The sequence below is a fragment of the Hordeum vulgare genome, chromosome 7H (genome assembly GCF_904849725.1).
Source record: "Hordeum vulgare subsp. vulgare chromosome 7H, MorexV3_pseudomolecules_assembly, whole genome shotgun sequence".
Lineage (NCBI taxonomy): Eukaryota > Viridiplantae > Streptophyta > Magnoliopsida > Poales > Poaceae > Hordeum > Hordeum vulgare.
The window spans coordinates 422,666,384-422,692,261 of NC_058524.1; the positions used below are offsets into that span (position 1 = coordinate 422,666,384).

General features: G+C 43.7%; 1 protein-coding gene across 1 annotated transcript; it reads left to right on the forward strand.

Annotated features, from left to right (window-relative positions):
* The first annotated feature begins 781 nt into the window (after window positions 1–781).
* Window positions 782–25,308, forward strand: LOC123409013. The gene is made up of 6 exons (XM_045102016.1): window positions 782–1,011; window positions 21,342–21,636; window positions 21,754–21,832; window positions 23,819–23,824; window positions 23,943–24,247; window positions 24,767–25,308. Exons 1-5 carry the CDS (start codon window positions 782–784, stop codon window positions 24,011–24,013), a joined length of 681 nt encoding a protein of 226 aa, XP_044957951.1. The 3' UTR covers window positions 24,014–24,247; window positions 24,767–25,308.
* The last annotated feature ends 570 nt before the right edge of the window (window positions 25,309–25,878 follow it).

The window sequence follows — 25,878 nt, forward strand, 5'->3', positions numbered from 1 at the left end:
GACCATGGTGGAACAGCTTGAGATTGTGGAGCTCATCATGTTTCACCTTGACTTTGATCCTAAGATAGCGGCTCAGTTCTTTATTACAGTGCACTTCCACTCTGATGTAGCGCACACGATGACCTGGATGACCAATGGGGAGAGATTGTCGGCTACTTGGAAGGAGTTTATGGATTTTCTGAACGTTCGTCATGAGGGGCCTGAGTAAATATTTGGTTTGTGCCCACACGCTAAGCCATCTGCTACAGCTAAGGATAAGTTGCTGCCTTTCTTTATTGAGAAGGTGTCCCCATCTGGTGAGGTCTCTCATGTGCTGAACCAATTCCTTGATGTCATGCACCGTATTTTTCGCAACACTCTTTTTCCGCACATTGGCAACAAGGACCAGGTGCATCCATACCTGGTGGATATGCTTTTTATGTGTCAGAAAGGGCGGACTCATACCTCTGGACCGCTTGATGTGTCTCACGTCATGTGGAGTGAGCTTCAGTCAACATTTTTTAACCGTAAGGTTCCCATCTATGGCCCTTATCTGTTTTACCTGATCCAAAAGAAGTGGGTGGCGGCCTTTCCACATGTAGTGTTTCAAGCTCCCGGTTGGATCCGCCATGAGCCTATTAAGCTACGATAAAAGAAAAAGTGGGCCAACACCACCACTACACCTGTTGCTGCCACTGTGGATACTGATGAGGATGAGGCTGCGGCTGAGGATGAGGGCATTCCAGAGTCACATGTGCCTTCCTCTGCCGAGCCATCTTGGTCCAATAAGCTCACAGACCGGATGAAGACCTTGTTCTGGATGCAAGCGAAGGGGCAGTACATGACTCATGTTGCTCAGAAGGAGAGCCGTCAGCACGACAAACTGATTATGAGGAAGTTCGATGTGCACATCTCTAGTGGGTCTGAGCAAGACATTACTCCTGAAGCTGCTTGGATGAAAAAGAAGAATCTTGAGTGGGCTGAGTCTGGCCAGGAGTTTGATGAGGAGACAGAAGACGAGACTGATGAGGAGTATGTTGAGGGGTCCGATGGCCAAGTCCTCTTCATGACGAGCTACCACCTGTGTTGTAGGTGCCGTCTCTGCCTTTTCGGTGCCCCGATGCCAAAGGGAGAGAGAGTGTAGGATTTGCAAGTTTCGTCGTTTTCTATGTTGCTTTATTTGTTGAACTTTCGTTGTTACATTGGTTGTTTTTGCTTTGTGTGTGAGACCAGGAGACGTCGTACTTTATCATATGGTGTGAGACATATGCTATCACTCCTTTATCTTTATTGTCTCGTTATTATCCAGTATATTAGTAGCTTGTGAGTCTAAGTATTATGTGCCCTCATCTTCATGCTCACATGCTATGCCTTGCTTCCATGCTTAGTGTTTATTCAGTTTGTTGCAAGAAATGCCTCGTCTATAAAATCTAGGGGGAGTGCCTTTCTTTGGTTGTGTGCTGGGCAAACCATGTCCTTTCTCTAAAGTATGCACACATCCAGGGGGAGTCTGTCCCTAGTTTGTAGATATTGGGTTTGCGTATGTTATTTTTATATCCTTTAGTGCAAATCCTATATTGTCATCAATTCACAAAAAAGGGGGAGATTGTTAGGGCATATTTCTCCCTAAGTGGTTTTGGTGATTGATGACAATGCCCGTGCGGACTAATCGTGTGCATTGAGCATTTCAATTAATTCATGACTAGGCACAAGACAATTCGTTGCCCCTCGGAGTCTTTGAAAGACGGCTGCTTCCTACGTTTCTCTCTGGTGGATCTGAGTCGTAGGAAAGCCATACTATTAAGAGCGGGTCCGCTTCGGAAAGGTTTGGGTGGAATCAACATGTACACATTTCCATTGAACCACCTTTCCCTTGCCTCAATGGAGCTCCAACTTGCTTTTCCTTGTATATGTGCAAAAGGACCAGCGGTACTAACACTGGTGCCAGCGGTAGTACCGCAGGCACAACACTAGTACCACATGCACAACGGTAGTACCGTCCTCAGGGCGGTAGTAGTTTTTTACTACCTCTCACTGGGCGGTAGTACCGCTCTCTGGCCGGTAGTAGTTTTTTACTACCGCTCCATCGTACTTTTTGCGCATCCTTTTACCTCAGCAGTGGTAGGCATGGTAGTAATTTATTACCACTCTGGTTGGTGAACCACCGTGTGGTAGTACCGCTCCTAGCAGCGGTAATACCGCTCTGCTAGTGCTATGAGTGGGGGGTAACTGTTGGATTGTTCCCCCCACTATATAAAGGGGTCTTCTCCCCTGTGAAGCTTACCTCTCACCTCTCCAAGCTCCATTGTTTCCCCAAAAGCTCAGTCTTTCCCGATCTCTCTCCCTAGCTAATCAAACTTGCTGATTTCCTAGGGGTTGGTTGAGAAGGCCCTGATCTACACTTCCACCAAGAGATATTTGATTCCCCTACTAATCCCTTGTGGATCTTGTTACTCTTGGCTGTTTGAGCACTCTAGACGGTTGAGGTCACCTCGGAGCCACATTCCTTTGTGGTGAACCTTCGTGGTCTTGTTGGGAGCCTCCAAGCTTTGTGTGGAGATTGCCCCAACCTTGTTTGTAAAGGTTCGGTCACCGCCTTTAAGGGCACCAATAGTGGAATCACGATATCTCACATTGTCTGAGGGCGTGAGGAGAATACGGTGGCCCTAGTGTCTTCTTGGGTAGCATTGTGCCTCCACGCTGCTCCAACGAAGACATACTTCCTGTCAAAGGGAAGCAACTTCGGTAACACATCCTCGTCTCCACCGGTTCCACTTGCGGTTATCTCTTACCTTTACTTTGCATCTTTCATTGTTGTGGTGTATTCCTTGCTTGCACTTGTTGTCGTGGTTGCTAGCATCATATAGGTTGCTCACCTAGTTGTTCATCTAGAGAACCTTTAGTTGCTAACCATAATTTATTAATAAGAGCTAAAAATTGGTAGTTTCCTATTCAGCCCCCTCTAGTGAACCATATAGATCCTTTAACATGTCTACTGTGATGCCTGATATGTCTCAAACGTATCTATAATTTTTGATGGTTTCATGTTGTTATCTTGTCATCTTTGGATGTTTTATGTACCTTTTATACCTTTTTGGGACTAACTTATTAATTCAGTGCCAAGTGCCAGTTCCTGTTTTTTCTATGTTTTTGGCTCTTTTCAGATCTGATTTTGGAACGGAGTCCAAACGGAATAAAATCCCCGAAATAATTTTTTCCCGAACGGAAGAAGATCAGGGGGCTTGAGGGCCAAGCCAGGAGAGCTGCAGGGGGCCCACAAGCCCTGTAGCTGCCACCAGGGGGCGGCTAGCAGGCTTGTGGCCTCCGTGGCGCCCCCCCTGACCTAGCTCATTCGCCTATATATTCCCTATAATACAGAAAAAAATCAGGGAATCCACGAAAACACTTTCCCGCCTCCGCAAGCTTCTGCTTCCGCGAGATCTCATCTGCAGACCCTTCCCGGTGCCCTGCGGGAGGGGACTTTGGAGTTGGAGGGCTTCTACATCAACATCATCGCCCCTCCAATGACTCGTGAGTAGTTCACTTCATATCTACGGGTTCGTAGTTAGTAGCTAGATGGCTTCTTCTCTCTCTTGGATCTTCAATTCAAAGTTCTCCATGATCTTCATGGAGATCTATCCGATGTACTCCTCTTTAGCGGTGTGTTTGTCGAGATCCGATGAATTGTGGATTTGTGATCAGATTATCTATGATATATATTTGAGTCTTTGCTGATTTCTTATATGCATGATTTGATATCCTTGTAAGTCTCTCCGAGTCTTGGGTTTTGTTTGGCCAACTAGATCTATGATTCTTGCAATGGGAGAAGTGCTTGGTTTTGGGTTCATACCGTGTGATGACCTTTCCCAGTGACAGTAGGGGAAGCAAGGCACACATAGTGTAGTTGCCATCAAGGGTAACAAGATGGGCTTTGTCGTAGATATGAGATTGTCCATCTACATCATGTCATCTTGCTTAAGGCATTACTCTGTTCTTTTGGACTTAATACACTAGATGCATGCTGGATAGCGATCGACGTGTGGAGTAATAGTAGTAGATGCAGAAAGTATCGGTCTACTTGTTTTGGACGTGATGCCTATAGATATAATCGTTGCCATAGATGACGTCACGACTTTGTGCGGTTCTATCAATTTCTCGACATTAATTTGTTCACCCACCGTCTACTTGCTTTCATGAGAGAAGCCACTAGTGAACACTACGGCCCCCCGGGTCTATTCACACCTATCGTTTCCACTTTCGCTTTTACTTTGCTTTGTTACTTTGTTGCTTTCAGTTCTCACTTGGCAACCAATCTATAAGGGATTGACAACCTCTTCATAGCGTTGGGAGCAAGCTTTTTGTGTTTGTGCACGTACTTGTGATACTCCTTCACTAGATCGATACCTTGGTTCTCAAAACTGAGGGAAATACTTACCACCGCTGTGCTACATCACCCTTTCCGCTTCGAGGGAACACCAACGCAAGGCTCCAAGGCCATGGGGAAATCCTTTGCATATTTTCCTAGGAAGTCCCTAAAGGCATAGCCGTAGCAGAAGGATTCCTGGTGCCGTTGCTGAGGAGAATCAAGACAAGAATAGTCTCCCGTGAGCACGTGTTTCTCGCGCCGTTGGAAGGTCTTTTGTTGCAGTAGCAGAAGTATTTCTGGCACCGTTGCCGAGGAAGGATAGATCTATCCAAGTAGGTCTCACAAACTCATCTCTTGCATTTACTTTTTTGCCAGTTGCCTCTCATTTTCCTCTCCCCCACTTCACATTTGCCGTTTTCATTTGCCTTTCTCCTTTGTCGTTTTCTTTTGCCCGTTTCACTCTCTCTTCCTGCTCGTTTGTGTGTGAGATAGTCCATCAATGGCTAGACCCACCACTCCAAACGATACCCCTGAGAATGAACTTCTCAACTTTAGGCAGAATGAGGAAGAAAATTTAAAGGATGCTTGGTACAGGATTTGCAATGCTCAAAGTACATCTACTCGTAAGCAATCCACTACCGTTCTTCTTCGCAGCTTTTATGTTGGAATTTCTCCTTGGAATAGGTATATCCTTGATACCATTGTAGGCGGGAATTTTTTGGGGAGCCATACTGTTGACTCCTATGGAGCTCTCATGAATTTGGTAGGCTCACCCCCGCTCATGGTTAATGGAACTACCTTAACCTTGGAACACGTGATGCAAAGGCTTGACGCTATTGAAAACAAAATTGCCACAGTTGAACTTATTGAGGGTTTGGATAGAAAGATCCACAATCAAATTACTCAGTACGGATCCAAAGTGGGAAATTTTTTGAAAAATTTAAGGGAGAAGGAACTTATAGTTAATGATTCTTCTAGAATTGGCAAACTAGAAGATGTCATAACTAACTTGGGTTCCGCTTTTGCTGCTGTGCAAAATACTCCAAATCTCACTCTCAAAAAGACCGTCAAGTCTGTTTTTGTTCCTAAAGCTAGTGGTGAGTCATCCAATAAAGATGAAGATCTTAAGATGATAAATGATCACACTACTTATGGTTGGAGCACCAAAGATGACTATACGTGATTCCATCACCTTTTGCCTAGCTAAGGGCGTTAAACAATAGCGCTTGTTGGGAGGCAACCCAACGAATCTATCATTTTTCTTTATGTTTTGTGTTTTCCACACTTTCATAATTCCGTTATGATTGTGTTTTTTGTGTTTCTTTTTGCGTTTGTGCCAAGCAAAACCGTTATGATTAGTCTTAGGGATGATCGTTTGGTCCTGCTGGAAAAGACAGAAACTTTCTGCTCACGAAACGAATTTTCATTTTTTATGTAAGAGCTTTTTAGTTGATTCTTTTTCTGCTGATTGCTACACAAATTGTTCAGACTGTCGTAATTTTTCAGAATTTTTGAAGTACCAGAAGTATACGAAGTATACAGATTGCTACAGACTCGTCTGCTGTTAACAGATTCTGTTTTTGTTGTGTTGGTTGCTTATTTTGATGAAACTATGGATAGTATCGGGGGGTATTAGCCATGGAAGATTGAAAATAAAGTAACCCAACATCAACATAAGTAGAATTTAAGTTTGCTAGAGTACCTAAGGAAGTGGTGGTTTGCTTTCTTATACTAATGTTATCACGAGTTTCTGTTTAAGTTTCGTGTTGTGAAGTTTTCAAGTTTTGGGTGAAGTTCTTATGGACAAAAATATAAAGAGTGGCAAGAGCTCAAGCTTGGGGATGCCCAAGGCACCCAAAGATATTCAAGGATGTCGTAAAAACCTAAGCTTGAGGATGCCCTGGGAAGGCATCCTCTCTTTCCTCTTCAATCCATCGGTAACGTTACTTGGGGCTATATTTTATTCACCACATGTTATGTGTTTTGCTTGGAGCGTCTTGTATCATAGGTTCTTTTATTTCTGTTGTGTCACAATCATCCTTGCTGCACACCAAGAGAGAAAGACATGCACTCACCGTGATTTTGTCGAGCTTCACTTGTATCCTTTGGTAGACAATTCAGCTCACATGTGCTTCACTTATATCTTTTGAGCTATTTGATTTTGCTCTATGTGCTTCACTTATATCTTTTAGAGCACAGCGGTGCGTGGCTTGGTAGTTGATCTATGCTTTGAAAGTAGTCTCAAAAGAGGTAGTTATCCAAAGGGATACGAAAACTTCCACCTTCATGTGCATTGAATAGTTAGAGAAGTTTGATTCATCTCAATTAGTTTTGAGTTGTGGTTGTGGTAATATTGAAGTTATGCTAGTAATGTGTTGTGGATCTAGAAATACTTGTGTTTAAGTTAGTGATTCCCGTAGCATGCACGTATGGTGAACCGCTATGTGATGAAATCTGAGCATGATTAGTCTATTGATTGTCATCCTTTGTGCGGCGGTCGGGATCGCGCGATGGTTTATACCTACCAACCCTTCCCCTAGGAGTATGCGTTGAATGCTTTGTTTTGATTACTACTAAAACTTTTGCAACAAGTATATGAGTTCTTAATGACTAATGTTGAGTCCATGGTTTAGATGCACTTTCACCTTCTACCACCACTATCTTCTTAGTGCCGTGCAACTTTCACCGGTGCACAAAACCCACTATTAGCCTCCCTCAAAACAGCCACCATACCTACCTACTATGGCTTTTTCAAAGTCATTCCAAGATATATTGCCATGCAACTACCACCATGACATGTGCCACCACTTCTACATTGCCATTGCATGATTGTAAGATAGCTAGCATGATGTTTCCATTAATGTCTATGCCATGCTAGATCATTGTCACGGTACACTACCGAAGGCATTCCATATAGAGTCATCGTTGCTCTAAGTTTTGAGTTGAAAGTGTGATGATCATCATTGATGGAGCATTGTCCCATGTGAGGAAATAAAAGAGGCAAAAGATGCCCACCAAAAAAAAAGGCCAAAGATCCCACCAAAAAATGATGAGATAAAAAGAGAGAAGGGACAATGCTACTATCCTTCCACACTTGTGTTTATTAAGCACCATGATCTTCATGATTGAGAGTCTCTCGTTTTGTCACCACCATATAGCTAGTGGGAAATTTTTCATTATATAACTTGGCTTGTATATTCCAATGATAGGCTTCCTCAAATTTGCCTTAGGTCTTCGTGAGCAAGCAAGTTGGATGCACACCCAGTAGTTTTCTTTAAGAGCTTTCACATACTCTTAGCTCTAGTGCGTCATTTGTATGGCAATCCCTACTCATTCACATTGATATCTATTGATGAGCATCTCCACAGCTCATTGATATGCCTAGTTAATGTGATCATCTTCTCCTTGTTTGTCTTGCAACCTCCACCACACTCCACACCACTTATAGTGCTAAAACCATGGCTCACGCTCATGTATTGCATGAGAGTTGAAAAGGTTTGAGAAAGTAAAGGTGTGAAAACAATTACTTGGCCAATACGGGGTTGTGCATGATTTAAATTCGTTGTGCAATGATGATAGAGCATAGCCAGACTATATGCTTTTGTAGGGATAACTTTCTTTTGTCCTTGTTATTTTGAAAGTTCATGATTACCTTGCTAGTTTGCTTGAAGTATTATTGTTTCCACGTCAATAGCAAACTATTGTTTTGAATCTAATGGATCTGAACATTCACGTCACATAAGAGGAGTTACAAAGGACATCTATGCTAGGTAGCATGAAAGCATCAAAAATTCATTCTTTATCACTTCCCTACTAGAGGACGAGCAAGAGTTAAGCTTGGGGATGCTTGATACGTCTCAAACGTATCTATAATTTTTCATGGTTTCATGCTGTTATCTTGTCATCTTTGGATGTTTTATGTACCTTTTATATCTTTTTTGGGACTAACTTATTAATTCAGTGCCTAGTGCGAGTTCCTATTTGTTTCTGTGTTTTTGGCTCTTTTCAGATCTGATTTTGGAATGGAGTCCAAACGGAATAAAATCACCGAAATAAATTTTTCCCGAAAGGAAGACGGTCAGGGGGCTTGAGGGCCAAGCCACGAGAGCTGCAGGGGGCCCACAAGCCCTATAGCCGCCACCAGGGGGGCGGCTAGCAGGCTTGTGGCCTCCTTGGCGCCCCCCTGACCTAGATCCTTCACCTATATATTCCCTAAAATACAGAAAAAATTTAGGGAATCCACGAAAACACTTTTCCGCCGCCGCAATCTTCCGTTTCCGCGAGATCTCATCTGGAGACCCTTCCCGGTGCCCTGCCGGAGGGGACTTTGGAGTTGGAGGGCTTCTACATCAACATCATCGCCCCTCCAATGAGTCGTGAGTAGTTTACTTCAGACCTACGGGTCCGTAGTTAGTAGCTAGATGGCTTCTTCTCTCTCTTGGATCTTCAATACAAAGTTCTCCATGATCTTCATGGAAATCTATCCGATGTAATCCTCTTTGGCGGTGTGTTTGTCGAGATCCGATGAATTGTGGATTTGTGATCAGATTATCTATGATATATATTTGAGTCTTTGCTGATTTCTTATATGCATGATTTGATATCCTTGTAAGTCTCTCCGAGTCTTGGGTTTTGTTTGGCCAACTAGATCTATGATTCTTGCAATGGGAGAAGTGCTTGGTTTTGGGTTCATACCGTGTGGTGACCTTTCCCAGTGACAGTAGGGGCAGCAAGGCACACATCGTGTAGTTGCCATCAAGGGTAACAATATGGGCTTTGTCGTAGATATGAGATTGTCCACCTACATCATGTCATCTTGCTTAAGGCGTTACTCCGTTCTTTTGGACTTAATACACTAGATGCATGCTGGATAGCGGTCGACGTGTGGAGTAATAGTAGTAGATGCAGAAAGTATCGGTCTACTTGTTTTGGACGTGATGCCTATAGATATAATCATTGCCATAGATGACGTCATGACTTTGCGCGGTTCTATCAATTGCTTGACAGTAATTTGTTCACCCACCGTCTACTTGCTTTCATGAAAGAAGCCACTAGTGAACACTACGGTCCCCGGGTCTATTCACACCTATCGTTTCCACTTTCGCTTTTACTTTGCTTTGTTACTTTGTTGCTTTCAGTTCTCACTTGGCAAACAATCTATAAGGGATTGACAACCCCTTCATAGCGTTGGGAGAAAGCTTTTTGTGTTTGTGCAGGTACTTGTGATACTCCTTCACTGGATCAATACCTTGGTTCTCAAAACTGAGGGAAATACTTACCACCGCTGCGAAACATCACCCTTTCTGCTTCGAGGGAACACCAACGCAAGGCTCCAAGGCCACGGGGAAATCCTTTGCATATTTGCCTAGGAAGTCCCTATAGGCGTAGCCGTAGCAGAAGGATTCCTAGTGCCGTTGCTGAGGAGAATCAAGACAAGAATAGTCTCCCGTCAGCACGTGCTTCTGGCGCCGTTGGAAGGTCTTTTGTTGCAGTAGCAATGCCCAACCAGTATCTAAGTTTTTGGCTCTTGTTTTTTCTGTTAGAGGATTTTAAATTCGAATTTCTTAGGGAGGGGTGCTCAAACAATCTTTTTAGAATCTCAAGCGGAGCATCCAATGGACAACATTGGTCTGGGGTGGCTATTCATAGCCTTAGCCTTCCCAAATGTGAAATGACAATTTAAGACACATCGTCCAATAATAGCCAACCGACATGTTTCCAACTATCGGATGGCAAACTGTGGGGACCCCGACTTACGGGTCGAGATCGCCGAATGAACGTGCTCAGTGATCCCACAGATCAATGCTCACCGAACACACAGATACAGAATATTAAGAGTCTTACATCCAACATATCGAAATGTTACAACAAATGACCAACAAGGTCAAGTTCTCATAGGTAGGGCTTATAAGGCCAAATCACACTAATACATCTACTAGCAGAAATCTTGGGGCTAAGTAGGTGCCAATGCCATCAGCCTACACAAACACGCATTCTGACTGGGAAGCGTCCTAGTTCGCAAGTCCGTCTCCGATGACGTATTCTTCTCCAAACTCCGGTCCTTCCATGTCTGATCAATAACATAACCAGTGGCAACTTAGTAAGTACTTTGAATGTACTCGCAAACAGCCCATGATATGGATAATGCAGTATGTATGATAACAAGTAATATGCAGCATTGGTGCATAGCATCTTAATTGTAATAAACATGATCATAGATGGATGTGCAACATAAGCTAGATGGTATTTAGAAGAATAGGTTACAGATATTAACATATCTGCTGGGGCTGAACACTTCGGGTTCACCCGATATGCCAAGTCTCCAAACTTGGTCATATAAACTCTTTCACATATCACCATTAAACTCACACACACTTGGTTTATGCGAATATTACTGGATGTAGTATAAGCAGCACCACCCAACTGTCCTTGACCGTGGACCCACGAGATCCGGGTAACTTTCGTGTAATCCACGACTCGCGGTATATAACATACCCGAGGTAAGTACCCGATTAATGCCTTTCCCTTGATGATACTAGACAAATAGTTCCACTCGATTGGTACCCAGCCCACATGATGTACGTCTTACGAGCACCAACTCTAGATAGTATCATCCATGCAGGGACAACCGGTGTGCCCAAAACACGTAAAAACATCATAGTCGCCCTACCTGGCACAACCCTGTCACGATAGTGACCACACATCACGCCCACCACTAGTAATGTAGCTCTTTGCTAGCACCGAGCAAAGTAATCAACAAAGCCTCGTCCCATAAAGGGGTAATATGGTAGCACATGTAAGGTTGGGACAATCTAATCCCATTTACGAAACCACTCACACCAAAATATACCTGGTGCACCACTACTCCACAAGTGGCCACCTAACTCATCATCACCCTCGGGCATTAGTGGCACCCGATGCGATTTTTACATATTTACTATCATCATGCTCATGCTTATACTATGCTTAGCTCTACTTGTCAGCTTGATATTAGCGTGACCCTCATAGGTGGTAGGATCATGCTCAAAATGCAAGTGCTCCGGAGGAGCCATCGGTAACATCATATCAATGATTTACCGAATACTCATGATCATATGCAATGGGAATAATTGCTCTACTTGCATGCAAATAATATTTTGCTCAAACATGGTCAAAGGGCTGCTTGCCTTGATCAGCTCAGTATCCGGAGTCATCGGGGTCTTCGAGTCCAACTCCTTCATCAAACGTGGTATCTATCGTCGTAGTAAATAATAAAATAATAAGTAGCTCACTCAAGAACAGAGCACAAACTCACTTTAAAAATGTTGCCCTATTCTGATAAATCTACATTACTATTTTGAAAGCATTTGTGTGTGGTTTTGACGAAAAGATTATTTCTAAAAATCATTTTAACACAAGCTAAAGTATTCAAAATAGCCTTTTTAATTATTACTTAACAGAAAAGTTGTTTTAAATTTTTTTGCAATGGCTCTATTAAATTCTACTCATTTTTAGAAGAATTGTGGTGGAAAATAATTAAATTATACTAGATAACAAACTCTACAAAAATCTTTTAAAACAGGATTAAACAGAAACAGAAAAAGGGCTTTAGCTCAGCCCTGGCTCGGCCTGTGGCTTGTGCCGGCCCAGCGGACCAACCAGACAGCTAGCCTAGGGCGCGCGCCGCTAGGTTCAAACCTGACATGCGGGCCCATGCGGTCAACGACAAAGAGGAGAGAGGGGGGAGAGAAGAACCACCCACAGGTGGGGCACACCTGTTGGGGTCGTCTTCCACCTCTGGACAGAGGGGAGGAGAGGCACGCCGGCAGCGATACCGACGCCCTTGAGCCCAACTGATGGCACGAATGGAACCAACACATCATCGCCTACGTGCTGGTGGTCGAGGGGACGACGGGGAGGCCCTGGTTCAGCGCCGACGAGGTGGCTCCGTCGGAGCAGAATCGGCAGATGGATGAAATCGGTGCTACGGGTAGGTATTAACTCGGAGAAGTGGGGGTAAAGCTTCGTGAGGTTACTACGGTCACGGAGGAGGAGAAAGGAGCGTCGGTGTTGGCCTGTAGCCCGAGATCAACGGAGCTCCGAAGCGGCGGGCCCTTGGTCGATCTCGAGCACCGGAGCTCGCTATTCTCGAATGGAGTGGCTAGGGGCTCAAAATAGGCTTTGGAGGAGTGGGATGAGGGTGCTGGAGCGAGGGGGAAGGCCTATTTATAGGTCCTCGATGGTGCACCGAGCGGGAAGCGCCAGTGGTTTCATCGTGTCTCGCAGGAGGGGCAGTGAGAGCTCGGGGTCGAAACCACGGTATTGCGGACGTGGTTTAGGACCACTTTGACTCACTGAGAGGGAGAGAGAGCAAGGAGGAGCGTGCAAGCGTGACCGCGGTCTTCTGGCCGAATCTGGCACGGGAGGCACGCGTCGCTTCGGTCAACAAAGCGAGGGAGGAGGGCCCCTGAGGCTGCCCTGATGCAGAAGGGTTGTCGGGGACACGAATGGGCAACGGGGGGAGGCTTGAACCGGATGGGGTTGGCCACCTTTGCCTCGGGTGCGCCCTGTAGCGTGCCCAGAGCGCAGTTTTGGCATGCCATGGCATGCTGGCGCGCTCTGGGGTCCCTTGGCCGTGTCTGGCATGTCCTGGGGATGGGTTGGAAGATACTTATCTGTTTGAGAGCCGAGAGACTCCCTACTGGTCAAGGGAAGTGATTAAAGGGGCAGTGCCAAACTTGTACTAGAAGTTAGATTGTGGGTTTTGGCTCTTCTGTTTGGATTCAAGGAGGGGCCAATCACCTGCAGTTGAAGAGTGGTGCTGGCTGTTTGGTCTATGAGTTTGGAGGAAAGTGTATGGGTGTGGAGTGAGGTAGGAGTGATGACCCACAAGTATAGGGGATCAATCATAGTCCTTTCGATAAGTAAGAGTGTCGAACCCAATGAGGAGAAGAAGGATGTGACAAGTGGTTTTCAGCAAGGAAATATCTGCAAGCACTGAAATTATCGGTAACAAGTGATTGTGTGGTGAGATGATTCCTAGCAAGCAACAAGTAACAAAAGTAGCAACGTTGCAGAAAAGTGGCCCAATCCCTTTTGTAGCAAGGGACAAGCCTGGACAAAGTCTTATAGGAGGAAAAACGCTCCCGAGGACACACGGGAATTTCTTTCATGCTAGTTTTCATCATGTTCATATGATTCGCGTTCGTTACTTTGATAGTTTGATATGTGGGTGGACCGGCGCTTGGGTACTGCCCTTACTTGGACAAGCATCCCACTTATGACTAACCCCTCTCGCAAGCATCCGCAACTACGAAAGAAGAATTAAGACAAAGTCTAACCATAGCATTAAACTAGTGGATCCAAATCAGCCCCTTACGAAGCAACGCATAAACTACGGTTTAAGCTTCTGTCACTCTAGAAACCCATCATCTACTTACTACTTCCCAATGCCTTCCTCTAGGCCCAAATAATGGTGAAGTGTTATGTAGTCGACGTTCACATAACACCACTAGAGGAAAAACAACATACAACATATCAAATTACCGAACGAATACCAAATTCACATGACTACTATTAGCATGACTTATCCCATGTCCTCAGGAACAAAAGTAACTACTCACAAAGCATAATCATATTCATGACCAGAGAGGTAATGAGTAGCATCAAGGATCTGAACATAAACTCTTCCACCAAGTAATCCAACTAGCATCAACTACAAAGAGTAATCAACACTACTTGCAACCTTACAAGTATCAATCGGAGTCGCGAGACGGAGATTGGTTACAAGTGATGAACTAGGGTTTGGATATGAGATGATGCTGATGAAGATTTTGACGGTGATGAGTCCCCTCCGATGAGAGGAGTGTTGGAGATGACGATGACGACGATTTCCCCCTCCGGGAGCGAAGTTTCCCCGGCAGGATTGTCCTGCCGGAGCTCTAGATTGGTTCTGCTCAAGTTCCACCTCGTGGCGGCGGCGAATCCACGAAAATGCTCCTCCCTGATTTTTTTCTGGACGAAACCCTTCATATAGCAGAAGAGGGGGCCAGTGGGCCAGCAGGCTGCCCACAAGCCCTCATGGCGCGGCCTGGGGGGGTGGCCGCGCTGCGCAGGCTTGTGGCCACCTGCACGCGCCCCTCTGGCGCTTCTTCGACCTGGTATTTTTTATAAATCCGGAAAAAATCCTCGTTGATTTTTACGGCGTTTGGATTTGCGCAGAATAGGTATCTCAACTTTGCTCCACTTTCAGGCCAGAATTTCAGCTGCCGGCATTCTCCCTCTTCATGTAAACCTTGTAAAATAAGAGAGAAAAGGCATAAGAATTGTACCGTGAAGTGAAATAACAGCCCAAGAAGCGATAAATATCAACATGAAAACATGATGCAAAATGGACGTATCAACTCCCCAAGCTTAGACCTCGCTTGTCCTCAAGCGAAAGCCTAGCTCAATAAATATGTCCACACGTTTAGGGAGAGAGGTGTCGACAAAACAAGATACGAACATGCATGCATCATGATCATGATCAGAACAGCAATACCAGCTTATAAACTCTCATGCTAAAGTGATAATTCCTTCACAAAGTAAAGCATGGATCAAGAACCTTACCGAGAAGTAACAACCGATAGCCTTTAGTCATTGAAGCAATTGCAATTTATCACAACATCACAAAGAGTCAAATAAAAGCTTGTAAAGCAAATCCACACACTCAATCATTCTTTCGTTCTCTACAATTGCTACAACTCACGTGGTACTCATGAGATCAAAGTTTCAGCTGGACACAGAGAAAGATAGGGGCTTACAGTTTTGCCTCCCAACTACTTACCTCAAGGGTAATGTCAACAATAATAATTCATGAATACTTACCTCCAAGTTGACATATGAATATAGATCTTTCCCAAGCATATGACGTTAGCCAAGATAAAGGCGAGATAGGGAATTGGTGAAGATCGCCATGACTCTTTCAAGGGGAAAAAGTAAAGGTACAAGATAGGCCCTTCGCAGAGGGAATCATAGGTTGTCATGCGCTTTTGAGGTTTGGATGTGTGTCCTCTTAGTGCGGAGGAACGTCACTTTATATTGCCTCCTGTGATAAAGAACTTTATTATGCAGTCTGTCGCTTTTATGTCTTCCTCATCACACGTTCGTACAAAGCTTATTTTCCACACACTAATAGATCATACATATTAGAGAGCAATTTTTATTGCTTGCACCGATGAAAACTTACTTGAGGGATCTTATTCAAACCATAGGTAGGTATGGTGGACACTCATGGCAAAACTGGGTTGAAAGTTTATGGATGCACAAGTAGTATCTCTACTTGGTGCGGGAGTTTTGGCTAATATGAGGTGAAAGCAATCGTCACATGCTAAGGGATCTCTAATCATATAACATTGTTTGGAACCAAGCAAACACAATTCATCATGTTGTCTTCCTTGTCCAACATCTACTTCTATGCATGCAATAGTTTAGTGAGTTTTCACAATCATAGATGGTGTCAGAGATGATATATTTATATGTGAACCTCTTCTTCTTTATCACTTCCTATTAATTGCAACCATGACCAAGGTCTACGTTTGCCTACCCTCAACAAGTTTCAATCCTCATTCTTTTTATATGTGAAGCCATCACTTTCCATAAGATCATTACATGATCTTTCATGCTTTTGTTCTATTCTCACTCTTTTGATCATGGCAAGAGGCAAAGCCCTTCAACTAAGACACTCTTTATTATATGGCTTACGAGCTCGAATACGTCGGGGTGACACAAAGCAAAACTCAAGACTAAAACACTAAGACTTTTATTCTGCTAGAGAAAGAGAAAACTGAAAAGGAAAACTAAAACAAAGGTAAAGGCAAAAGATGTGATGGTGATACGATACCGGGGCAACTCCCCCAAGCTTGGCACAAGCCAAGGGGATTGCCCATACCAATGCTCAGCTGTCTTCCTTTGGTGGTGACGGTGGTGGAGTTTTTGCAATCTTTGACTCCAAGAGGGCCATTAATCTTTGATTTATAGCTTGGAGATCTGCGATATGTTTTTCCAGCAAAACAACTTCACGAGTGAGACAAGTATTGCAAGAACGAGTTGTTTCACAAAACCTCAAGAGTTCAGTCAAGGATGGAGACAGTAGGTGGAGGTAGGGTTGGAGGAAATCCACTTCTTCAACTTCCTCCTTGTTGAGCACATATTGCACCTCGTCCCATGCGTGATGCTTCTCCTCAGCTTTGCCCATGGTTTCTTTAGGTAGCCTTTCCTTAGCCTCCATGACCTCCATCCTTTTCATATCAGCATGTACTTCTCCATAGACTTGACAGAGATTGTTCTCCCTCACAGATTCCTGGGACGACATCTTGCTCTAAATCTGCGACAGAAAACAGGCTCGAAACGAAAAACAGAGGAAATCTATGGGATGAAGTGGTCAGACCAAACGAGAGTATATATAATGATTTTTTCAGACCAGAAGGAGTACCCCGCACGAAAACGGAGTCCGGGAGGCGCACGAGGTGGCCACAAGCCCTCACGGCGCGGCCAGGGGGTGGGCCCGCGCCGTGCAGGCTTGTCGCCTCCTCGCGCATTTTCCGGACTACTTCCAATTTTTGTATTTTTTCAAATATTCCAAAACGGAGAAAATTTCCTATTGGAAAAGTTTTGGACTCTCTTTTCTTACCGAATCACATACCTCTTCGTTTTCAAAGTCTGAAACAGGCTGATAAATATCCCTTAGTATTCTTCCGGAGTTATGGTATTGATAATATTGCTTTCAACATTTATGGGAGTACCTGAGATATAATGCTTGATTCTCTGCCCATTTACCACTCTCGGACAATTATCTTCCGTGTTGTTGATCTTCATAGCACCGGAACGATATACTTCCTCAACAACATGGGGACCTTCCCATTTAGGGAGAAGCTTGCCTACAAAGAATCTTAAACGAGAGTTATATAGCAAGACATAATCACCTACATTGAACTCACGCTTTTGTATCCTCTTATCATGCCACCTCTTAACCTTCTTTTTGAACAGCTTGGCATTTTCATATGCCTGAGTTCTCCACTCATCAAGCGAGCTAATGTCAAATAACCTCTTCTCACAGGCAAGTTTTAAATCAAAGTTGAGCTCTTTGATTGCCCAATAAGCTTTATGCTCTAGCTCAAGAGCTAAATGACATGCTTTACCGTACACCATTTTGTACGGAGACATGCGCATGTGATTCTTATAGGCAGTTCTATAAGCCCATAGTGCATCATCGAGCTTCTTAGACCAATTCTTTCTAGACCTGTTGACAGTCTTTTGCAGAATTAGTTTAATCTCTCTATTACTTAGCTCTACTTGACCACTGGACCGAGGGTGATAGGGAGACGCAATTCTATGGTTGACATCGTACTTACCAAGCGTTTTACGGAAAGCACCATGAATGAAGTGTGAACCACCGTCGGTCATTAGATATCTAGGGACTCCAAATCTAGGGAATATAACTTCTTTCAGCATCCTGATAGAGGTGTTGTGATCAACACTACTAGTGGGGATAGCTTCTACCCACTTAGTGACGTAATCAACAGCAACTAGGATATGAGTATACCCGTTGGATTTTGGAAAAGGTCCCATATAATCAAATCCCCATACATCAAATGGTTCAATGACAAGTGAATAGTTTATAGGCATTTCCTGACGTTTGCTAATATTACCTATTCTTTGACATTCGTCACAAGACAAGACAAACTTACGGGCATCCTTAAATAGAGTGGGCGAATAGAAACCTGATTGCAATACCTTGTTTGCAGTTCTATCTCCCGCATGGTGTCCTCCGTAGGCCTCGGAGTGACACTTTTGTAGGATCTGTCCCTATTCATGTTCAGGTACACAACGTTTAATAACACCATCTACTCCTTCCTTATAAAGGTGAGGATCATCCCAAAAGTAGTGTGTTAAGTCAAAGCAGAATTTCTTCTTTTGCTGGTACATGAAACTAGGTGGTATATATTTAGCAACGATATAGTTTGCATAATTAGCATACCACGGTGCACTACGTGAAGCATTGATGACATTCAATTGCTTATCGGGAAAGCTATCATCAATAGGTTGTGGGTCATCAAGAACGTTCTCCAACCTAGACAAGTTATCTGCTACGGGGTTATCAGCACCCTTTTTGTCGACAACGTGCAAATCAAATTCTTGTAGCAAGAGAACCCATCTGATAAGTCTAGGTTTAGCGTCTTTCTTCTCCATGAGGTACTTAATAGCAGCATGATCAGTGTGAATAGTGACTTCGGAATCAACTATGTAAGATCCGAACTTTTCACATGCAAACACGACTGCTAAAAACTCCTTCTCCGTAGTAGCATAGTTTCTCTGGGCACTGTCTAGAGTTTTACTAGCGTAGTGAATAACATTCAACTTCTTATCAACTCTTTGCCCTAGGACAGCACCAATAACATAATCACCAGCGTCACACATGATCTCAAAAGGTAAGTTCCAATCAGGTGGTTGAACAATAGGTGCAGTTATCAAAGCCCTCTTAAGTATTTCGAAGGCTTCCTCACAATCATCGTCAAAAACAAAAGGAATATCCTTTTGTAAGAGATTGGTAAGAGGCCTAGAAATCTTAGAGAAGTCTTTGATGAACCTTCTATAGAAACCAACATGACCAAGGAAACTTCTTATACCTTTGATATCTGTGGGGTATGACATTTTCTCGATTGCATCAACCTTAGCCTTATCGACTTCAATACCTCTTTCAAAAATGTTATGTCCTAAGACGATGCCTTCATTAACCATAAAGTGGCACTTCTCCCAATTCAAGACAAGATTGGTGTCTTTACATCTCTGTAAGACTCGATCAAGGTTGCCGAGGCAATCATCAAAAGAAGACCCATAAACCGAAAAGTCATCCATGAAAACCTCGACAATCTTTTCACTAAAGTCAGAGAATATGGCCATCATACATCTTTGAAAGGTGGCAGGTGCATTACATAAGCCAAAAGGCATACGTCTATAAGGAAAGGTACCGAAAGGAGAGGTGAAACTGGTTTTCTCCTGATCAGATTGTGCACCGGACGCAATGCACCGGACTCACCCAATCACTATGACACTACTAGGAAAAGGGCTATAGATAATATAGACACTAATGGCGCACCAGACAAGTGGTGCGTCGCTACTATACAGCAGTGGCACATGATGATTGCTATGTATCCCTTCCAATGGCACCAGAAATAGTTGTGTCGACGGCACCAGGAATCCTTCGGCTACGGCTACGCCTTAAGGGACTTCCTAGGCAAGTATGCAAAGGATTTCCCCCGTGGCCTTGGAGCCTTGCGTTGGTGTTCCCTCGAAGCAGAAAGGGTGATGTAGCACAGCGACGGTAAGTATTTCCCTCAGTTTGAGAATCAAGGTATCAATCTGGCGGAAGAGCATCTCAAGATCCTGCACAAACACAAAAGCTTGCACCCAATGCTATGAAGGGGTTGTAAATCTCTTATAGATTGTTTGCCAAGTAAGAACTGAAAGCAACATAGTAACAAAGCAAAGTAAAAGCGGAGTTGTAAATGATGGATGTGAATAGACCCGGGGGCCGTAGTGTTTACTAGTGGCTTCTCTCATGAAAGCAAGTAGATGGTGGGTGAACAAATTACTGTCGAGCAATTGATAGAACTGTGCAGAGTCGTGACGATATCTATGCAATGATTATTTCTATAGGCATCACGTCCGAAACAAGTAGACCGATACTTTCTGCATCTACTACTATTACTCCACACGTCGACCGCTATCCAACATGCATCTAGTGTATTAAGTCCATAAGAACAGAGTAACGCCTTAAGCAAGATGACATGATGTAGAGGGATAATCTCAAACCAATGATAAAAACCCCATCTTTTTACCCTTGATGGCAACTGCTTGATGTGTGCCTTGCCGCCCCTACTGTCACTGGGAAAGGTCACCACATGGCAGAACCCAAAACCAAGCACTTCTCCCACTGCAAGAATAATAGATCTAGTTGGCCAAACAAAACCCAAGACTCGGAGAGACTTACAAGGATATCAAATCATGCATATAAGAAATCAGCAAAGAATCAAATATATATCATAGATAATCTGATCACAATTCCACAATTCATCGGATCTCAACAAACACACCGCCAAAGAAGATTACATCGGATAGATCTCCATGAAGATCATGGAGAACTTTGTATTGAAGATCCAAGAGAGAGAAGAAGCCATCTAGTTACTAACTACGGACCCGTAGGTCTGAAGTGAATTACTCACGAGTCATTGGAGGGGCGATGATGATGATGAAGAAGCCCTCCAACTCCAATGTCACCTCCGGCAGTGTGCCGGGAAGGGTCTCCAGATGAGATCTCGCGGAAACGGAAGCTTGCGGTGGCGGAAAAGTATTTTCGAGGCTCCCCTGTTTTTTTGCGGAATATTTGGGAATTTATAGGCCAAAGGCCTAGGTCAGGGGGCGGCCAGGGAGGCCACAAGCCTGCCCACCGCCGCCTCCCCCCGGTGGCGGAGTGGGGGCTTGTGGGCTCCCTGGAGCCCACCTGGCTTGGCCCAAAAGCCCCCTCGACTTCTTCCGTTCGGGAAAAAATCATTTCAGGGTTTTTCTTCCGTTTGGACTCCGTTCCAAAATCAGATCTAAAAAGAGTCAAAAACACGGAAAAAACAGGAACTGACACTTGGCACTGAATTAATAAGTTAGTCCCTAAAAAAATATAAAAAAGTATATAAAACATACAAAGAAGGCAAGATAACAGCGTGAAACCATAAAAAATTATAGATACGTTTGAGACGTATCAGCGCACCATCTGGAGGTGCGCCATTAGTGTGATGGACACTAATGGCGCAACACACACACGATGCGCCACTACTAACAATTTTTTTCCAAAAAGATTAATGACGCACCGGGACAGAGTGCACCATTACTAGTTTAACTAGTAATGACGCACCACTCACCCAGTGCACCATTACTATATTTTTTTTTACAAAACTACTAATGACGCTGCGCTGTTAGTAACCAGGGTCGCCATTTACCAGCCCCTCGCACAGCCAAGACCGGATCGACCTGCCCCTGCGACTCCACCGCCCTACAGCCGCCGCCTCGCAGTCTCACCGCAGACGCCTCGCCCCCGCCTCTCACGCCCGTCGCCGGTCCCGGCACTGCCCCGCCTCGCCGCCGCACCGGATCTCGCCGCCGTCGCCGTCGCCGTCGCCATGGACATGGCAGCGATGAACGACCCGGAGAGGCTCTTCTTCTTCTACCTCGCCTGCAAGACCGCCAAGGCCACCTACGACGAGAACCCGCTCGACGCCGACGTAACGCATCCTCCTGCCCCCTCCTCCTGCTCCGCTCCATCGGTTTGTTCCGAGGGGAACGCGACTGCGGCCCTGTCTGATTTGATCTGATCTAATGCTTTCTTTGTGCGTCCGCAGAACCTGATGCGATGGGGCGGCGCGCTGCTGGAGTTGTCGCAGATGCATAACGGCCCGGAGAGCCTGAAGTGCCTCGAAGGTATGCCACGAGATTTGTGTGTATTCTTCGGTGAATTTGGATTGCTTCCGCGTGGAGATTCGGTGGCTACGATTGCTTCCCTCTAGAGAAGTTCGAATTGGAGCAGATCCTACCTAACAATCGGGCCTTGGCCTTTAGTCTGGTTTGCTAGCATTGTTATAAATGTTATTGTGTTTAACGTAGTTGTGCTTTTATGCGCACTTGTTTTTATTTATGTCATGATAAGTTACTCTGATTTGTTAGAAAATTGGAGATCATTATGGATGGTAGTGTGCTGAACACTGCAGTATTGGGTTGGTGCAGTATTCTCAACCACAGAAAAACATTAATACAGTTTGTAGTGCTAGTGAACAACTGAACATATATGGATTAGGCGTTTGGGGTGTGTTAACAGCTTGTTTTACCTGTAGTTGCATTTATTTTATGATGGTATTTATGCTGCCAAGCACATTGACCTTCCAAAATTATTTGGCACAGATTGATTGTAAAACTTCAGTTTGGTTGTTTTCATGTACTGTTTGCTTGCTTTATTTTGTTATATCATAGCGCCGTGTTCTGAGTTCATCCTGAAAATAGGATTTCGTGCATGCCTGTTTAGTTGGAGCGATAATAGGCACTGATATTTTGGAGTTCACATATAATCACGCAGCTTGTGCGCAAGTGAGCGTTTTATGGTCACCAGTTTTATGGTTCCCATCATTTTTGCTGCATCATTACCTTTGCTATCTTTGTTAGAATCACCATCACAAGATAGTCAGACCTGAAAGGTTTTATGATTGTCAAAATTATCGCCCAAGAAGTAGATTGCTGTAAATAGAAAAAAAATCAAAAAAACATCAGGTTGGGAACATGGAAGACAATGATCTATAATGTCACATGTTCGAGTTTCTTAGTAACAATAGTATACTTGGCTAGATGTAAGCAATCATCCTAGATCTATAGATGGGTTGATGGATGAATGATGCATTTATGCTCTCAACCTGACAGGCAAACGATCAGGCATTATACTGTACAATGCAAAGACGTCCATACATTTTTGTGAAAGTATTACCACACAAAAGCTAGAGTTAAATACTCATACGTTTACTGTCTATATATCAAGGAGTATCTCTCAAGAAGCTATATTCCGGATATGCATATGCGTCTATATTATTCCGGATATGCGTATTGATTTATTTGGTTATCTTCTTACAAGTTAATCCTTGAATATGAATACACGTGATTGTCGCTCTCTCGTTCCTCCTGTGCCTTCCCTGTCCTCGGGTCAGTGCCGCCACCACTGCTTCACGCCTTGCCGCTATCAGATTTGCCACCTCTTCTTCATGTGCGGTGGCTGGCGCAGCTCTGCCTTCTCCCCGCCCTCCATCCCCATGTGTGCATCAGCGACCCGAGGAGGAGCTCGGGCCACATCGATGAATATTCTCTGTTAGGTTTAGAGCTACCACTCCGTCTCCCATCCTAGCCATCTCGCACTTTCCAGATTTTTTTATCGCGCTCCCACTTCATTTTCTAGGAGCAACACCACCAAGGTTGGAACTAGACCTTTGAGGCTTCAGTACAGAATATGATGACTTTGATCTAACTCTCAGCCTAAAGCCAAATTCTGTATCAGGTGCCAGAATATTTCATCCCTGTTGAATTCCCTAGGTTATTATCTTGTGTGTACCAATTTTCGAAAATAGTAATAGTTCACATTGAACCTGCACATGGAACTCGGAAGGAATGCCTTAGCCTACAGTCTTGTACTGTTATTCTTGGGTGTTACTACTTGAAACAACATTAAATGGAAACAACCGTACAAGTCAGAACATGTATGATCAGTTAGTGTCGTGAGATATAAACAAATTGGTGTTGAAACATCTTAAATGCATTCATGTGACAGATTAATCTTTTCAAAGTTTAAAAACTAAAAATAAAAATTTGTTTAACGTGTTGGAGCTCATGTTTTCTCAGACTTATGTTTTATATTGGTTTCTTTTCTTGTAGATCTTGGTAAGCATGATCCAGAACGCAGACAAGAGATGAGGTTTAATGTCTAATTGTGACATTGAGTTACATATCCGAGTGAAAATCGAGTGTTTATGCTAAAGTTTGTTATCCTAACACGCAGGAAAATCTTCTATACCCGGGTTATGGGGATCCTCCTGTACAACCACGTACATCATTTTCCTCCGTTATTGAATCTTGATTTATAACCACTGCACACAAATAAACGTGTAAACAATACAAAGAGGAATTTTGTGTAGGCAACAACCAACAAATTCAATAACTGACTGTTTTATTTCACAATATCATAAGCCACCAAAGCTATATATGAGTGCTAGGCTCGGACAATAAGCCGCCGCGGCGAGGCGACGGTTCTACTTCAGCAATAGCAACCTCCTCCACGATGGTCTTCGGCAAGCGATGATCGATGTACGAATTCCCCACTGTTTTGATGGTCATGTTCCTTTGCTTTGTGTGGTTTGAATGCTAATTTTGGAGGTTTGGAATTGGGAATTGGCGAGCTTGGTTCTCATATCATTCTTCTCCTATCTACATTTGTCTCGATGCATGTAAGAATTTCTTATCTAGGTGATATCATCTGTTAGTATGTCCATTTAAGTTTTAGCTCTGTTATTTTCCTTCTCTATGCAGCCTCTTTGTATTGGAGTATTTCATATGTGAGTTAACTATCTTGCTGAATATTTATTATATATTTTAGATGGTAGAAAGTGTCCCTTAAATAATAATTTTGTAGAATATATACCATGCCTGAACGTACGATTAAGAGATTCATGGATCTATGCAGCTACCTATATCATGATGTCATGAGCCTGCTGTAGACATAGATCTGAGGTTAGATTTTTTTTCTACCAGATGATAAAAGTTTAATCTTAGTTCCCTAACATTATACAAGAGGTTTTCATTGCTTGACAAGTCATCTTATTTCAGGTGACTGATGATGATGTTATGCATGACTTTTAAGCGCTACATGTGTGGCTCCCAAATTGGATCATATCTTTCGGCGAGAATCTTCAAGTATATGGCCTTCGCTTTGTGTGGTCCTGTCTGCAATTTAGAGTTCCTTGACTTCGAGGAGGATCATAATATCTTCAAAGGCGCCAACAAGGATAATAAGCCAGGACGAGGGTTGGACGAAGTTTGCAGTACTATAAGATATTGGTCTTCAACCAAATGCTTTAACTGCAGTTCTAGCCACAAAGGCATCTACAAAATATTCATGTACACCGTAATTATGCAACAATAAGATCACAACTCCATCACTCTCATCAATTTAGACTAAGTTCTGTAATTAGATTGTTGATTTTTTTTTTATGTTTTGGTAGTAGGTTATGTTCTTCAAGTACTTCTAATTCGAAAAAACTCTAGCCTCTGCGATAGCGGCCCCTGGCCGCCAGTTTGTGGAATGAGAATGTCCCATTGATTTTCATATCCACATGATTCTCCTATATTATTTTAGTAGTATTGGTTGAGTTTTTGTGGTACCTACAGTTTATACTGGAATTTTCTCTCAAGCTCAGGATTCCATGCCATTTTCTCTTTAACTGATCTGGTGCTTATAATATCTGATGGGTCATGCATTGTTTTGGTTCTGAAATTTATATTGGTTGAGTTTGTGGTACCTACAGTTTATACTGGAATTTTCTCTCGAGATTAGGATTCCATGCCCTTTTCTCTTTAACTGATCTGGTTCTTGTAATATCTGATGGGTCATGCATTGTTTTGGTTCTGAAATTTATATTGTTTTATAACGACCTTAGAAGCCCTGACTTATACATAGACAGTTGGCGATGGAAAGCCCGACAGAAGCAGCAGCAGCCACCACCTACTCCTCGTCTTCGGTGAGCCACCCACCGGTGATGGGTAGCAGCCGCCGGCGGGGCGACCGCCAGCTCCTGCACCGCCTCCTCACGCTCTCCTCGCTGCTCCTGCTCGCCTCCGGGGTTTGCCTTCTCATCCCTTAGTAGTACTTGTTCAATTGATGATGTTGATGGTTTGGGCGCTAATCAAATAAACTCTTGTTTGTCGCTACCTTAATTCTA

Excerpts from the sequence above, each read along its gene's own strand:
- LOC123409013 (XM_045102016.1), top strand. The coding sequence starts at position 782 with ATGAAGACCTTGTTCTGGATGCAAGCGAAGGGGCAGTACATGACTCAT. Across the intron at positions 1,012-21,341 it reads GAAGACGAGACTGATGAGGA|GGTCGCCATTTACCAGCCCC; the intron begins GTATGTTGAGGG and ends GTTAGTAACCAG. Across the intron at positions 21,637-21,753 it reads AGAACCCGCTCGACGCCGAC|AACCTGATGCGATGGGGCGG; the intron begins GTAACGCATCCT and ends GTGCGTCCGCAG.